The following is a 15486-nucleotide window of genomic DNA, read 5'->3' as shown; positions in this document are numbered from 1 at the left end:
TCAGACAAATCGGCCGCAATTGCCAAGGACAAAGAGAGCGAGCGGAATCTTTTTCTACCACTAACTAAGAATGAAAGAGACATTCTGGATCGTCTCATTACCGAGCAATCACGATCTGGCCGAATTCAATTTCAAAGCCAAATGTTCCATCTGACCAAAATAAAACGGGACATTTTAGCAAATTACCGTTCAGAATAGAGCCGCGGTCAGCTTCGTGTCTTTTATTTTGATGGGAGATTGTAAGCATTACTGCATGGGAAAAGATGACTGTGTCGGATTCAACTACGCCACTCAAACTCAGGAAACAAACAGCCGGGGTAGAAGTGTAGAAATGACCTAGGATAGCATGTCCGGGATACAAAGTATTCTATTATGCGCTATAATCTCGGAGCTATATCATTTATATTGCCGGGAATCGTACACCATAATCCGTCAGAATGCAATAGAACAAGGCACCTTTTCCAGGGGGACATTTTCTACTTCCACACCGGGAAAAACAGAGCGAGAAATGATAATGATAATGGTAATAAAAGAATTTCACCTACCTCTCATGATCGGACTAACTTTTACGTTTTCACGACAACCTTTCCTGGTAAAAGTATTTTCAATCAAAATCGGCGGCGAAACAACAAACTCGACAGAAGAATATGCCTGAGTCCACATTCCTCAGCTTATTCCAGAAAAGTTGAGATCCTTTCGCCCGGCGTCTCCCAAGAATGCAAGGTTCACTGAATCTATCCGCAGGCGGTGCACGGCTGGCTCCTTTACGACGAAGACGGTATTTCTCTTTACTCCCGACGCGCAACCGCCGGCGCCCTACCTTGGTCTCGTCCTGCCAAACTGACTGCTAGAACAGACGGCAAACAAGGCAGTACATATACCTATCACATGTTCCTAACTCTTCTGAGGGCAGTGGTCAGCGGAAACGCGACAATGCGGGCCTTAATTGTTTAGACGAGGTGACTGCTTCTCCCATCATGTCTTGGGAAAAGGTGCTTTGTTCTGGCGAACGGGCACCGAGTTTCTTTGATTCAGGACAGTAAAGCAGAATATCAACAAATAATGTTACGCCCAATTGAGGTAGAATGGCCCTGACGTTTTAATGTTGACAAGCTGTCGGGATCCAAACTGCGACCTGAGATATGACTTGGAACTTAGCAGACCAGTGAGTAAAATATTCTACTATACGATCATTGAATATGTCTCTGTAGCCAACGATCCCTTAGCAATCGTTCTCAGGAAGGACTATACACTCACTTTCTGACCCATGTCTCCTGCTGTAAATTCAAATTTGAATCGGAACCTCCCTCATCCCATTTTGACACCCCAATTAAATTCTTAACGACAGCTTTTCAAACCTGAAGTGATTTAGAAGAGGAAGAGTCGAACGTCCATTTCTTATATCGTTGGAATTATTATCTGTGAGAGAGAAATATCGCAAATCTAATAATAAAAACATCGTGAAGATTTTCGCAAACGAAATGATCTCCAGATTCGCTTTGATTGGAGTTCTACAGTGATATCTTATTTCCAAATGACGTCTTTAGGACAACTTCATAGGGTTACTTGAATTACAATAGTTTTCTGTTATGGGCAAACACGTTTCTTCAACCAAGGGGTATCCATCCCTGTTAGTACAATCGGTGTTGGCTTTATCATGGATATGGGTCATACTGGCTCAACACATTAAAAACTACTTAACAATTGAGTTATCGAAAGAAGTATTGGCATGGCGTCGACCTGATCACCAATGGTAGTCGCTAATTCTATGAATGCCAATGGTAATTTCCATATTGATACAACGTGTTTGGAATTTGGTAGATCTCATGGCAATTCTTCAAGGCATCTGCAACATGTTGAACATTTTAATATTGGTTTAATAACAAGCTCCCTTACCGGTAAGCTAATAACAACATGCAAATAATTTCCATTCATTGAATATTTTCAACATCGGTCAGCACGATACCTCTTGCCTGTAGCCCTAGATTTGTACATGAGGCTCGTATGGATGAACCGGCCAAGCATAATGGTCGTAACGCGGAATCTCCAATACTAAATTGGCTTCTAATTGTGTCTCGAGGAACAGAAGAGTACCCAAAGGAATTCTTGTATCAAAAGTAAGCAAATGGTTAGATCTTTGTTCGTTAGAAAGCCTAGAGCCATTATGGATATCGTATTATATCAGAGTATCAATAGTCGAGTGACTGAGCGGGAATTGCAACACAGACTAACCTAACCGAAGTGGAACATTTGCCAATACAATGAAGGACAGCCACTGCCGGAAGGTGAGACAACCAAAGCCAGACCAAATCGGCCCTGGTAGACCCGGCATGTTGAAACAGATGAGACAGCCGGCCACGCCTAGATCGAATCGGCCTGGCAACCTTGCCGTGTTGGCGAGACGGTGCAACGACTGGACTGAATCGGCCTAGGCAGATCCGTCGTGCTGGCGACACCGTGACACAGATGAGACAGCCACGACGAATTCGAATCGGCCTGGTGGCTCCACCATGTTGGCGACACGGCAAGACAGTTGAGACAGCCACGACCAGATCGATCGGGCCTGCTGGCTCCGCCGTGTTGACAAAACGGTGAGGAAGCCGAGATAGCCATAAAGATGGGATGTATAGGTGCTTCACTGAGAGGCACCCGACAAGACATAAGACTAAGAAAGGTCATGGCTGTTCGATGCAGCGTTGGAAGGAATATCATCGGAACATTGACCTTCGTGGGACTGACAGCTATTGCCTCGGGACTGTAGACATTTATCTCGTCTTCCTTTACACTGAAGCCACTGCGGTGATGGGAGTGAACATCCTTTTAGCTCCTTTTCTCTATGGTCATCGCTATTGACAATTAGCCTGCAGCGCTGATAAGATGGCAATAGAAGTGTGCATGCCGATAACGTTACTGCTCCCACTGGCCAGGTGATGGGGTCCTCGACCTAATGGCACTCTCACTGCATTCTCTTCTCTAGTATGGACAGTGCGCTGGAACACATCAACAGCATTTGATAGGCACATCACCACTCAAATCTTTGCAAGGCTGGAAGAGTGTCACCCGGAGTGTGATTCCTCAATATGATCGATTAGGTCCATCCCCGAGCTTTTCGTGATTCCGTCCCACGCGGACCCATGGATGGGACGAGATGAACAAGCTGAACGTCAAAATGACGTACATAGATGGGCGATATGAGTGACATGCGCAACATTGAATGTAGTGCTGCCACCAGGTGAGATATGTTACACCTAAACGTCTACATAACTGAGGACAGCTGTTGTGGTGCAACAACGTGGTTTCCAGAGGTTTGTTCTCATAATTCTTTTTACATCACCCAATGATTTCAGTTCACTATGTACAGCGTTTATCTTCGTCATCACAAAGTTCGAATCACCGATGACACAGGAATAAGGATGGACGAACGCACGAACGACAACACTAATAGATAACAACTGCATACCCGGTTTAATTCCGAACTTACCACAGGTTATCATTAAATGCTCCAAATTAAAAGAAAGCTTTATGTTGTCTATTTCAATGTATTGTGTATGGTTACAGAAATCTATCAAACCGAACTTTTTGTTACAATCGAAGAAGAACTGCGGACGCTGTTGCCTAATCGTGACAATACAGATGTGACAACTATAAAGACGATTTCGCACTCTGAGGAAAGCCAACACTCTGATGCAGGACCATAGGCGTCCGAAGGCGGGCGATCAAAATGTCGACTCCGACGACAGCTCCGTCCCTAACGTCGGCGTCGAGATTTTGATCAAGCCAAAATCGCCCACTTGCGCGGCGCTTTATGTAAACAGCTCTTGCCACAGATATGTATGACGTCGAGTACGGATATGTTTAAATTTTGAAATGAACAGTGCCATGCAGTCCAATTCTTTTCATTTTTCATGATGTTTCAAAGTCAATGTTTCCAACTTCTAACCAATCAAATAAAATTTACAAACCTTTGTAATGTTGGTGCTAAGAATACATTACATGTAGTGTTTTATCTATAATACAGTGCTACTTTGATTAGCATTTCATTTATGAATTTTACACTACATCATAAGATATTGAACACATGATTATATTACCTATGCTATATATCGGTACAATCCATTTTGAACGGACTCAGTGAGATATTGGTATCGAATTTCATCAAAACTTGTCTTGACAATCAAGACCAGACAATTACCCAAATAAGCGAGCTGAAATGAATATCACGATTTTACATCCAAAGTTCCTTAATGTTGGGTAGTTATCATTTTAGTGAGGACAAAGATTATTTTCAAAAGCAATCTTAATAAGATAAGCTCTTCTCCCTCCCTCGAAAAATTTTACCAGTCGATTGACACTGTAATGGTATGAGATCTATGTGAAGACTCGCAAGAAGATGTCGTGAAACAGCAGGTGATTTAAGCAATTTCCCTTTCGGGTTTCGAACTAAAATCCCCCTGAATCCGCTCCACATCATGCAGTCCATGCAGACATAATGTATTTACAGCCTATTTACAATGCGTATAAACACACGTGAATATTAGCGTATGGGATCACACTTAAAAATACGTGATTCCTTTTTGCATTCAACATATTTACAGATATGCAATACCAAGTGAGCATGCGCACGCATTTATTGCGGAAGCATTTAATCAACACCATATGTATATACAATAATATATCAACATATGACAACTTGTGAACACCAATTTCAACTAGAACTACCATCAATGTACATTCACCACTTTCCTTATATGAAAGCGTCAAGAATACTCTTCAAATATCCCTCTCCGATTGGTCCAGAAAACTCATCAAATATCACTTTGACCCCGAATGGTCTTGCGGATTGCAGCAGCCCCGACTTGAATATAATAAACTCTCTCAACAATGATTCGTTTTGTCCTGTTTTGTTTGAACAAGCTCGGCAACAAAATATAAGTTTTGATATAATTCCAGTTTTTTTGAAAGACACCATTTTTACATGCCCGAAGACAATCCATAAAGATAACACAGTAACCAAACGATTAGACTTGATGCAAAGTTAAAATTAACGCCTAGCAGGGACTTCAACTCATTGTTTTGAACAACCAGACCCAAGTTCCAATCACATTATATAAATTGGTCATTCGCCAACAGAACGACTGACAGAAATAGTCAACTTGTACTTGATATCACAGCCCATACTATTCTCTTCGGTATCCTGGAAAGGTTACATGACGGCCATGTTGAAAGTTGTGCTACGATTTAAAGTCCTTGTTTACAATATGTTGAATGTGTTGTAGTAGCCAGTGACAATATCGCATGAGAGCCAGTGTGCGTGAACCATGTCATAGAAGGGTGTGGTTTGTGTAGGATGAGGTTCCTCAGGTATTGCACTCCCTCTGTCCTTAAATTACTTCGAAAAATGGACCCTCCTACGATTCTTTCTTCTACATTGATTTGCTTATAGACACACCTATTCATTTATGGTACAAATAATCGTATCTTTATTAACATATTACAACAACGGGTAAATGCGTCACATCTTTTCGTCTTGTCATAGTTCCTCGTAACTACATACACCATCAGCAGTCCCTTTTTGCCACAGTGCTTTTTAGCAGCAGAAGCCTCACAAAAAGCCATAAAAAGTCCTACAAAAGCTGTACATTGATGTTTAGGGAAAAGATACACGGAAACACGAATAAGACAAAATTTTGAAAATTGATTTTTTTCTTCGGCACCTCGGTTCTTATTGTTAAGGCTACAATGCTGCGCAGGTTCCTGCTTGACTTCTCTCGTGCTCCACTGCTGTTAAAACTAACTGTTTTTCTCTTCCAGTCTGCCAGACTCGGTACTCGAAGCGTACACCTCAAGGAAACCAGCTCCACGTGGTCTTTCGAGACCTACTCAAAGATCGCGGCTGACAACATCCAGCCAATCATCTAGATCAACAGCCAATACAGGTGTAAGCCAGGCCTAGCTAAGGGTGTGCCAGCTGCTGGTTGGTTCTGGTGCTTTTGAGAGCATTTCGTTCCAGTGCTCGAGTTCTTTGCCACGAGCGAACATAAAGCACCCAAGCACAACTCGTCCGATTTGTCGATCTGAAAGCAAGCATGGTTTTGATATTGAAATCCGTAATAAAAATATACAGTGGAACCCCGGTAACACAACCACTCATGAGACTGAGGTTGAATGGTCTGGATACCGGGGTGGTCGTGTTACCGGGGGCCTCGTAATGGTAATTAGAGAGGAAACCATTCGGAACCGGTGATTCTTGGTCGTCCTGGCAGGGTGGTCGCCGACCGGGGTTCACTGTACATGTAATGGTGAAGTTCTCTTTAATACATAATCAAAATGCCATCACATCAGAACACGAGTTATGCTATATATTCTAGAACATGTTCAACTTTCATTCCGTTAGCTCGAGCACAAAGATCAACCACACAACTTGTGAATAAAAATCTTCCTACGTGTAAATATACCTTTATGTCCGCTGACTTGTTGCATAGCTAAGATATTGATGCTGGCGATGTCCTGAGCGGAGGCGGCCAGCTTGAAGTTGAACGATTCATTAAACTGTGGGTCACTAGTTTTCTTCAGAACCTCGGTCTTCTTTAGCTTGGTCATTTTGCTTTGGAGTGAAAGACTGACCTTGACATACGTGTCTGAAGAAGAAAAAGGGAAATGAAATATTAATTTCTATGACTTTTCAGCAACATTGCAGTACAGACTTCGCGGTTTGAATTTGTTTAAGCCAACTGCAAGCCTTCGCAGTTTCGGATTCATTGAAGCCATCTTCATATGTTTTCCTTTGTAGAGCGCAGATGCCTTGCTTAAGACATTCTGGTATGACTGATTCATCACAGATGGCGTAGGATTTCGTCAGGAAAGAAGATTACTTTCACGTCCAAACTTCCGACTTACATAATTCATTGGAGAGCCACGGGCTCGTCATCAACTAGATTTACCTCTTTGTAGCAGTTTAGGGTAGCAGCACATCTAAAAGCCTTTCTGCTTCGACACTTATATTGTAGCATTTAGAACAATCATTTGGTTGATCTTCTAGCATCGATCGTGACGGGAATAAATGACGACGGTAAAAGAAAACCTGTCGGGGACTTTGACAAGAAGGACGCAATAACGATGTGTGACGGAAAGGAGTGGATTACCCTCAGACTTCAACTGCATAAGTCTATACAATTGTCTTTTAGTAACCAATGAAGCCGGTAAAAAAAGTTGTCTTACCAACTGACGAACACCCATCGAGCAGTTTGAAGTTCTTGCCTTCGAATATCCCAACCGTCAGCCGTTCAAGGTTTTCGTTGTACTGGAGCGATACATGGAGCTCCCCGCAGACATCAGTAGCCGCCTGTAGACGGATAACAAGAAGATTATAACACAGATAACCAGTTGGGTTTAGTTAAGTGTTAGAGACTATGAGGATCTTCTCGACTTCACAAAAGGCACTCTCATTCTCAAGAAGGTCATTTACACGTAACCTGGAATGCACAAATAGCTGACAAGCACTTTGACGAAAAAACAAGTAATGAAACAGTCGTCTCCCATGTCATGTCTGCCCTTCAGGTGCCCTTGTCACTAGATGTAATTATTGACACCACATTAGCAGATAATGCATCATTTTCTCATCACTAAGCAGCATTATCAGGCTTGTTAAGTAAAAGCCCCGGAGCTGTGCAACCTATGTTTAGACAAGTCCCAATATTCCTGAGACAATGTAAGCGGCAACATCTTATAAGGTAATAATCCTCTTATAGTAGCCAGTAAGTGCGCACAGTCGTTACTTGGCAACCAATTGTCTTCTTGGAGCCACATATAAAAGGGAGTCCCCTTTTTAATTAACCTAGCTTAGCCTTGACACATCGCAAATCGAAGTGACATTCTAATAAGTGGTAATGGCTTTCGTACCGTTCTTTAATTCATTCGATTTGGAGCGAGATGAAGGATGTTTAATAGGACAGGCAAATTCAGGCTGCAGATTGCTGTCGTTCAAGGTGGAGAAGCATCGAATAGGCAGTGTGAATTGATCTTGTTTGTTAAGACCTGCGCGTCTATGCCTTTGATGAACAAATGGTAAGATAATAGAATCTAAGTAAGTTATTTCAATCTCCTTGTTCGTCCTTGGATCACTGAGCTGACAATGACATCGCTGAATGTTTTGGAATTGTTTTCAGACTTCTACACGTACAAGCGGAAAACAGTCATTATGCAACCAGAATACCTCTTCCTCGTGTGACCAACACCCTGTTTTCAATGGATGAAGTGGCACAAACGTGAAATATTTTAGAAATTCTTTCGTACCTCCGACACCTCTCGTTCCAAATCTCGCCAGATGACCACTCTCTCGTTACACTCGCTGTCATGCTCCTTCAGTGGGTACACAGCATGTCCAATAACCTGGTGGCGCCGGTGACGGTCCACGTCATACATGGTCAGCTTGAGGCAGCGCTCCTCGAAGGATTTGTGGGGAACCTGCATCACAAAACACAGTAATTACTAAAACTGTTAAGTTAAAACCGTTAAAGTGCAAGGTGAAATTGTGTCCCAATGGGCTCATCTCTGTAATGAACGTGGAGTTTAATCAACAAACAGGCCCAAACGCTCGAGCCTACCAAATGACTGTAATTTGTCAGCTGGCGAATGTGTTCGTTGCTTCCTGAAGAGATACGTCAGCACTGAGTGACCTTCAAATGAGAATTTGTGCCTTAGAACACCATTGAGCATCGCTTATTTGTAGACTGAATACCTTTACTTGGTCGAAACGACGACTACATATTCAATATTGGCACTGCCATCACCTGACGGCCGGAGTAATGTCTTGTGCGGTTGGTCACATGGACGAGCGAGCCTATATTCGTCACAGTGACAGATCAATTTTCGTCACAATGTCATTTTGACTGAGAGTAACCAACTCGATGATCCACCTTTGGTGTCATCAACTGCGTCCCTAATATTTTAACTATCTTGCAAATCTGGCTGTTCCGCAAATCGTACACAACTGATCCTTCAACTATTCGATTCATTGTTTTCGTTGCTGCTGAGCCGAGGCAGCTTTGCATCACATCGACAATTACATGTTGGACAAACATGTAATCAGGCTCACCATAGTCGCACCGACAGCACGGTAATCGTGGACGCCTAACGTTGTTACTCCTGTCACGATCTATCGAAGGTAGAAAGTCAACATCTTTCATTTGATTACACCTTCCAGGGGGCCAGTCAGGGGAACTGCTATTTACAGTAGCACAGACATAATTGTGAGGTAACTGTGGCTGACAGAGGTTTGCTGTGGGTGATTTGACAAGTCTCAGGATGACCGTATTCATGCCGTGTTCCTCACAGAGGATGCTTTTCTAGTATTACTTATACGGGAAACAGCGACAGAGATTATACAATACAATCATGGTCGGGTCCGCTGTATCAAGAGAGAAAAAACTCCAATCAGAAATTAAACAACATTTTGGGTAATCAGGACATGCTCATGGTGTGCAAATACTATCACGGACAAGAGATACCTCGCAAGAATGAGCGTAATATCAATACGGTCTGTAGTCTAATTTCCCCTATTCCAGTCCATGAATGCAAAAGGCAAGGTTGTCATCCGGTGGATGACCATTGTCATATCTATTAGGTCGGACGAGGCGAATGATGACAAGCTATGGACATGGCAGAGTCGGGTACAACGCATTTACAAGGTGGTACTGTCCAGTGATTTGATTATCCGAATGAATGTTGTTGGCCATGCAGGAAACAGATCTAGACTAACGCATGTTCCATTGGCCCTTCTAAGGTAGACGAGAGGTGCACTGAGGTCGTCGGGGTAAACCAAAGCATGACAGCCCAGTGCCACCAGATAAAACACCTACCAACATGGCAGCATCATCACGATCTAAATTTAGATGTACCCCAAATTGGAGGTGCCAAAGGATTTAGTGTGACATGTTACCACCGGCAATTACATATTGAAACAATTCTCACCTTCAAATCCCTCTCTGCCTATATCATTCAACTCCAAAACCTAATTTCATCATTAAGATTCGGTTTGTCTAAGACATTTCCGTCTTTCAGTCTAAGATTTTCCCTTGACATGCTTAACATTGTCTGCACGCCCATCAACCACAATCATGAGAGTCACGTTCCATTTTAAATCATCACTTCAATTCCTGGCGGGGAAGTCGAAGGTAGGAACCCTCGGTCGTGCTAAACGCATGCATCAGCTCTGAATCCCCTTGGCTGGCGCGATATCTCAAACATGAATCTGTGATAGTTTGGGACGATTCATGACCATGAGATTTATCCAATCCATGTGTCGTGATACGTGGACGACAGTAATCTTAGTCGTTTCAGCAATAATCGAAGGACGGATATACATTGGTACATGTAGGCCAAAACTCTAAGGGCGGAGATATTGTGGTCAAATAATCCTTTCTCAAAGGTTGGCCCAGGAGCTGCTTGTGTTTGAGGTTCATATTTAGCAATTTAGGTATTCAAGGATATCACCATCCTAGTTTAAAGTGAAGACACACAATGCAGCCGAGGCTGACACAGGTGGTGGTATCGAGTATGGCGGCACGACATAACATCTTAGAATCTCATGCTGTGTTCACACTGAATCCGGATTGAAACCGTTTTTCGTGGAGCGCTCTCCGGAATACGAATTGGTTAAATCCAAACAACTTAGTGTCGATGACAATCGAATACCCCTTAATCGATACTCGGTTATTCTGGCGATGTCTCGACTCGATCGTTTCTCAATCGTGATACCATTGGCAGAAGACACCGTGCAGAATTTTAACGACCCGCAAACGTGGGTAAGAGGCATAAGGAAAGTCTCGGAGACCCAAAAGAAAACCGCTGACAGCGTAGAAACATGTACATTTCGCCACTCTGATATTCAGCGCCCGACCACCATCGATCAATTCCAGTGATTAGAGAATTTACAAGCTTTTTGCATTTGCGGTTTAAGCATCCGCTTCAGCTGTCGCGGCCTCCCACTTCTCGCCTCGCCTCTGCTTGGTTCCCGTTGTGTAAGCTCGTCAATATTTTAAGAGGGATCTACCAATTGGAAACCAACCAGTAATCCATAACCGAATTAAATAACAAAGTCTGACATAATCGGATAGGAAATCTACTGAATTCGCTGGCGTTGTTTATTTTACTTGGGAATAGTGCGTGACAGCACGACTTTTTTCAATGAAAGTCAAGAACCATTGAAAGTGGGAGGCGTAAAATAAGATCTGAATGCCTTGGTAGGGTTCAAATACGACCACATCAATATCAAAAACACATATTACATTACAGCCAGTGGTTGCACCTAAATCACACCGCAGTAATATCATAGGGCACAATCACTGGAACGATTGAAAGCAAAAATGACCTTGCACTAATGTCAAAGCAATTCCGAATTGAAAGAAATCGTCGTTCTCGGAGACATTTCTCGGTGTGAAAAGAATCGGCGATATCAATCATATCAGGAGAGGAACGCGAGGTAGAACAAATCAGATTTTACGATGGTAATCTACCGCATGGACTTTTTCTCTGGTCATGTCTCCTTCATCCGTCCCTGGGCGATAGGTTGGTACTATTCTCCAGGGAACTAATATGACCGTGCCTGCAGATTCCAAAATGGTATTGGACGACCATTCATGGCACCTGTATTTCCGTTACACTGCAATTACTTTTCTGCTTACCTGGAATACAAAACTTTCTTCAAACTTGGGGTTAGTGGTTTTCTTCCTACTTTTTGATTGCAAATATCTTCTTTCATCGGGCATTAGGTAAATACTGAAAATGGAAAGAAGATTTTTAGCTATGGCCGAGTGGCTAAAACGTTCGCCTTGTGAACGGAAGGTGGAAGATTCGAGCTCCTCTGGTCGCTCTTTCTGCTGCATTCTCGCCAGGCGCCTGGCATTTGCTATAGGAGTTGGAAGTAGTGGCCGCCGCTGTGATTTGGAATTGCAGGGGTTATGATACACACACTTCCTATGTGATCAGAATGTTGCTAACCCGTGAGAAATCAAGATGCGCTGCAGGCGCTAATGTGACATATCACCTTCAACTCAGTCAATGGCAAAGTATATTGGAGACATCCTCAATCAAAAGATTGATTCGGAATGATACTTGAAACTCTTTGGAAACATCAACTTTTTCTGTCGGTAGCCCAAGGGCTGTCTAAGTGTCAGTGCCATGCCATGATTTGATTGACTTACCGGACGAATGGGTCACACTGGTTCATGCTACCAAGGCTTCTACTGGGCAAGTTCTTGGCCTTAATCAGTGTCACTAAAAGTTTTTCCGATTCCAGCTCGTACTCCACAGCAAACCATATTCGGCCGATATGTCCTGCTGGGATGTCGTAGGCTTCGTCCTCATCAGTGACCTTGTAAAGGCTGGGGTCAATACTGCCGAGGGCGTAGGCACCTACAAGTAAAATAGAGGTTTGTGTAGGTATTAATTGAAGATGCATTTTTTGAGTCAAGCAGTTCTTCCTGAAATTCAAGACAGGTCGTGACATGCCAATTTTGCTTGAAACAGCATGTTAATTTCCTGCACGTTTCTCTGGGATTATACAGGATATTGCCAACATCTTTTTTCTTTGAAAGAAGATACTTGTACCCGCTTGCAGGATATGAAAAAAAGTGTAATGGAGCTGAAAAGATCCATCAAATACAATATTTGGTGACTGTTTTGTTGCGAATGGTATACATTGCATAGTAGATCCCATTATCGCAGCATGCTACGATCATCAGCTTGTACGTTCATTGCCTCGAGGTTTTGGCACTCAACTCACGAGCATGTTAAAAATCGGGTTTTGAACCTCTAATTGATGGAAGGCCTTTAATGATGTCACTCAAAATGCACCAACAATAATGAGCTGAGAGCCCTCAATTCTCATTCTTAGACAAACCGAACAGTTTACGTCCATTTGGTTAGGTCACCGGCCACTCCATTGCACCGACTCCTGGCCCGCAATGTGCTCGCCACTCAATTCACTGAAGGCAAGAGGCCATAGGAAGAATTACGAGATCACCTCGTCAACAAGATGGATAAGCCAACACATGCCAATGGCTATTAGTTACGCTCACAGCTGTAACTGGACAGAAGCAGTAAGTGCCAAGAATCCCAATCAGTCTTGGCACTAAGGAGCTATTTTCTTCATTGGCTATTGAGTATTATTGACGGCTTTGACCCTCTCTGACGAGCCAAGTACACTGACAAACTTTACATATGGCGGATGTCGTGCATGCATAGTGGTAAGTTAGAGAGATGACTCCCTTGAAACTTGAATCATTATCTTTCACTGGGAAATCGTTTCGAACGTCAGGTGAATCATTCAGAAACGACAACAAACAAAACGTTTCACCAGCCTGAAAATGCACTTACATACCGACTATCACACGAGAATTCATTTTAGAACCGAGGCACCCCTGGACCAATGATGACAGAATGTAATATCGACTCAGTGCCGAATTCACTGGCTCATACATAGGGTTTCTAAAACTGCCTAAGTCACATTTGTTTGATTTAGGCATAAGGTAAATCTGCCTAAGTCCCAAGCTTGACTTAGGCAGTTATTCCATGCAAATGCAAATTAGGAAGTAGATCAAGAGAGTCGAACAATTAGAGGAAACTTCATTGTGCATGCCAGCATTACCATCACAATACAGGCTAAATGGATCATTGGATGAGACTGTTTATCCATACATCGCAGTCTCTGTCTTCGCCAATACAAACTAAGTGTAGCTCGACTGATGGAAGCAGTGTTTAAACGCATTTCATACAAAAAAAACCCAGAACAGCAAGAAAGCAATTCTCATTTGTCAAAAGTTTATTTCTGTACTGTTTTGACTGTGGCTGTGTTAAAGAGAAGTTCATTTAGACATCGTCTCGAAAGACCTTTACCGCATCTCTTGCTAATTAGATCCTGTCGGAAACACCCTATTAAAAGTAAAGAAAAAGATGTTATCGACCTGACTTGATCTTTATGATGCAGTCGAGTCACTGATGAGAAGGCTACATTTTACATTTACACAATTCCAAGAACAGACATTTGATACGAGGTTGGTTTTATCTTTAAAGGAAATTAACGAACGCCATTACTGCTCGACTAATGGAGTCTACATGGCAGTAATACCAACTGTGTATCTTGAGCATCTAGAATTATGACTGGAAAATGGATTTGACCGCCTAACGACTCCGACAACGCTTTACTCGCCAAAGAGACTGGCACGGATGGCGAACTCGTTCAAATTGCCAATGGTAAAAGGAGCCTGCAGGATATTCAATTTTGATTGTTCTTCGAGCAAAGGCCTACCAAGTTTCCGAATTTGATGTGCTTTATCTGGATTTATATGAACTCGATATCAAGTGATAATTGAATTGGTAAAATTACATGTACTCGGAAAGTGCACTGACCATCATAAATATGGCCGTGGGATCTTTTTTATCATGGCGGGGATTATAATTTAATGTGCACGGATTAACGTAACATAAGTGATGAGTTATGGTGCACTGTCCCAGACAATTTTTAATGCATGAGTCAATACTGTATCGTGCAGACAGTTTTTTAAATGTAATATGATTACATGTTGATGGAAATGTTGTACATATCATGTACAACCTGTCCACGTTTATGACGGTTCGCTGTAGCTTAATCATGACCTATCAGGCATTATCTAAGCACCTCAAAGGATCAGTAGAGTAGTGTCGATTACAAATTTATAGCTGGGAGAAACCTCATGCTGTATCACTCTGTGAATAACATCAGCAGCGGAACGCTAACCATGTCTAACCATAATGTTAACCGGTTCAAGGCTCAAAAGCATTACACTGATGAAAGATTATCACCATTAAACTTCCAACCAAGTCTGATAAATTTCCCACTGGCGAAATGACTTTCTGAATCAAATTTAATGCGTCGATATTTGATGGAATATCGATGTACGTGACGACATGTCCGCGGCGGATAGGATCAGTCCTAAATAAATTTTATGTAATCACTTACGCGTAAGCTGTCAACTAACGAATTACTGGAAATCAACAGAATGCATATTGAAAGTACCAAGTCCAGAGGTGTCGCGGCTCGAGCACGATTTCGATTAATATCCTACTTCGTAGATCTGACTTTAAAAGCTGATGAAATTCCACGGGACACGACAGATCCTGATGTCGAGGAAAACAGCTGTATATATCGCAGAGGCCAATCAGCTGTTGGGGCAGGAAATGATGTTTTGTGATTTCCGACCACTTCAACCCGAGAGCCTGCCATGCAACTAAATCAGTCTTAGAAAAACATATTTGGTTTTTTTCAGGGAGACACTGATATACCTGCATGTATGACACCGACATTTTATAAAGGAGACTGCTGTTCATATCCTTAAATCCTATGCTTCTCTTTATTCAAGTCACGTAGACTATTGCCTCACTTTATCGTTTCTCGTAGGAAGACATCAGATACAGCCGTATCGATATCAGAGTAATCATGTTCTTGAGAAA

At 42.5% G+C, this 15486-nt stretch overlaps 2 protein-coding genes across 4 annotated transcripts in view; both read right to left on the bottom strand.

Annotated features, from left to right (window-relative positions):
• Nucleotides 1-866, bottom strand: part of LOC135495400 (RYamide receptor-like) — a 29904-nt gene extending 29038 nt beyond the window's left edge. Inside the window, exon 1 of the mRNA XM_064783987.1 lies at nt 546-866. The gene's annotated coding sequence lies outside the window, so the exon portion shown is untranslated. The remainder of the gene's footprint in view (nt 1-545) is intronic.
• Nucleotides 867-3439: 2573 nt separating this feature from the next.
• The window catches only part of LOC135495392 (synaptotagmin-15-like), an 83846-nt gene continuing 71799 nt past the window's right edge, over nt 3440-15486 (bottom strand). For all 3 annotated transcript variants that reach the window (XM_064783952.1, XM_064783962.1, XM_064783973.1), the window contains 6 exons: nt 12201-12411; nt 11682-11775; nt 8293-8463; nt 7219-7342; nt 6456-6638; nt 3440-6074 (listed from right to left, as the gene is read on the bottom strand). In XM_064783952.1, the coding sequence (XP_064640022.1) occupies nt 5950-6074; nt 6456-6638; nt 7219-7342; nt 8293-8463; nt 11682-11775; nt 12201-12411 (908 nt within the window). In that variant the 3' untranslated portion in view covers nt 3440-5949. The remainder of the gene's footprint in view (nt 6075-6455; nt 6639-7218; nt 7343-8292; nt 8464-11681; nt 11776-12200; nt 12412-15486) is intronic.

This window comes from Lineus longissimus, chromosome 1, assembly GCF_910592395.1.
Source record: "Lineus longissimus chromosome 1, tnLinLong1.2, whole genome shotgun sequence".
NCBI lineage: Eukaryota > Metazoa > Nemertea > Pilidiophora > Heteronemertea > Lineidae > Lineus > Lineus longissimus.
The sequence above is the reverse complement of the archived record's forward strand: the minus strand, read 5'-3'. Positions and strand labels throughout refer to the sequence as shown.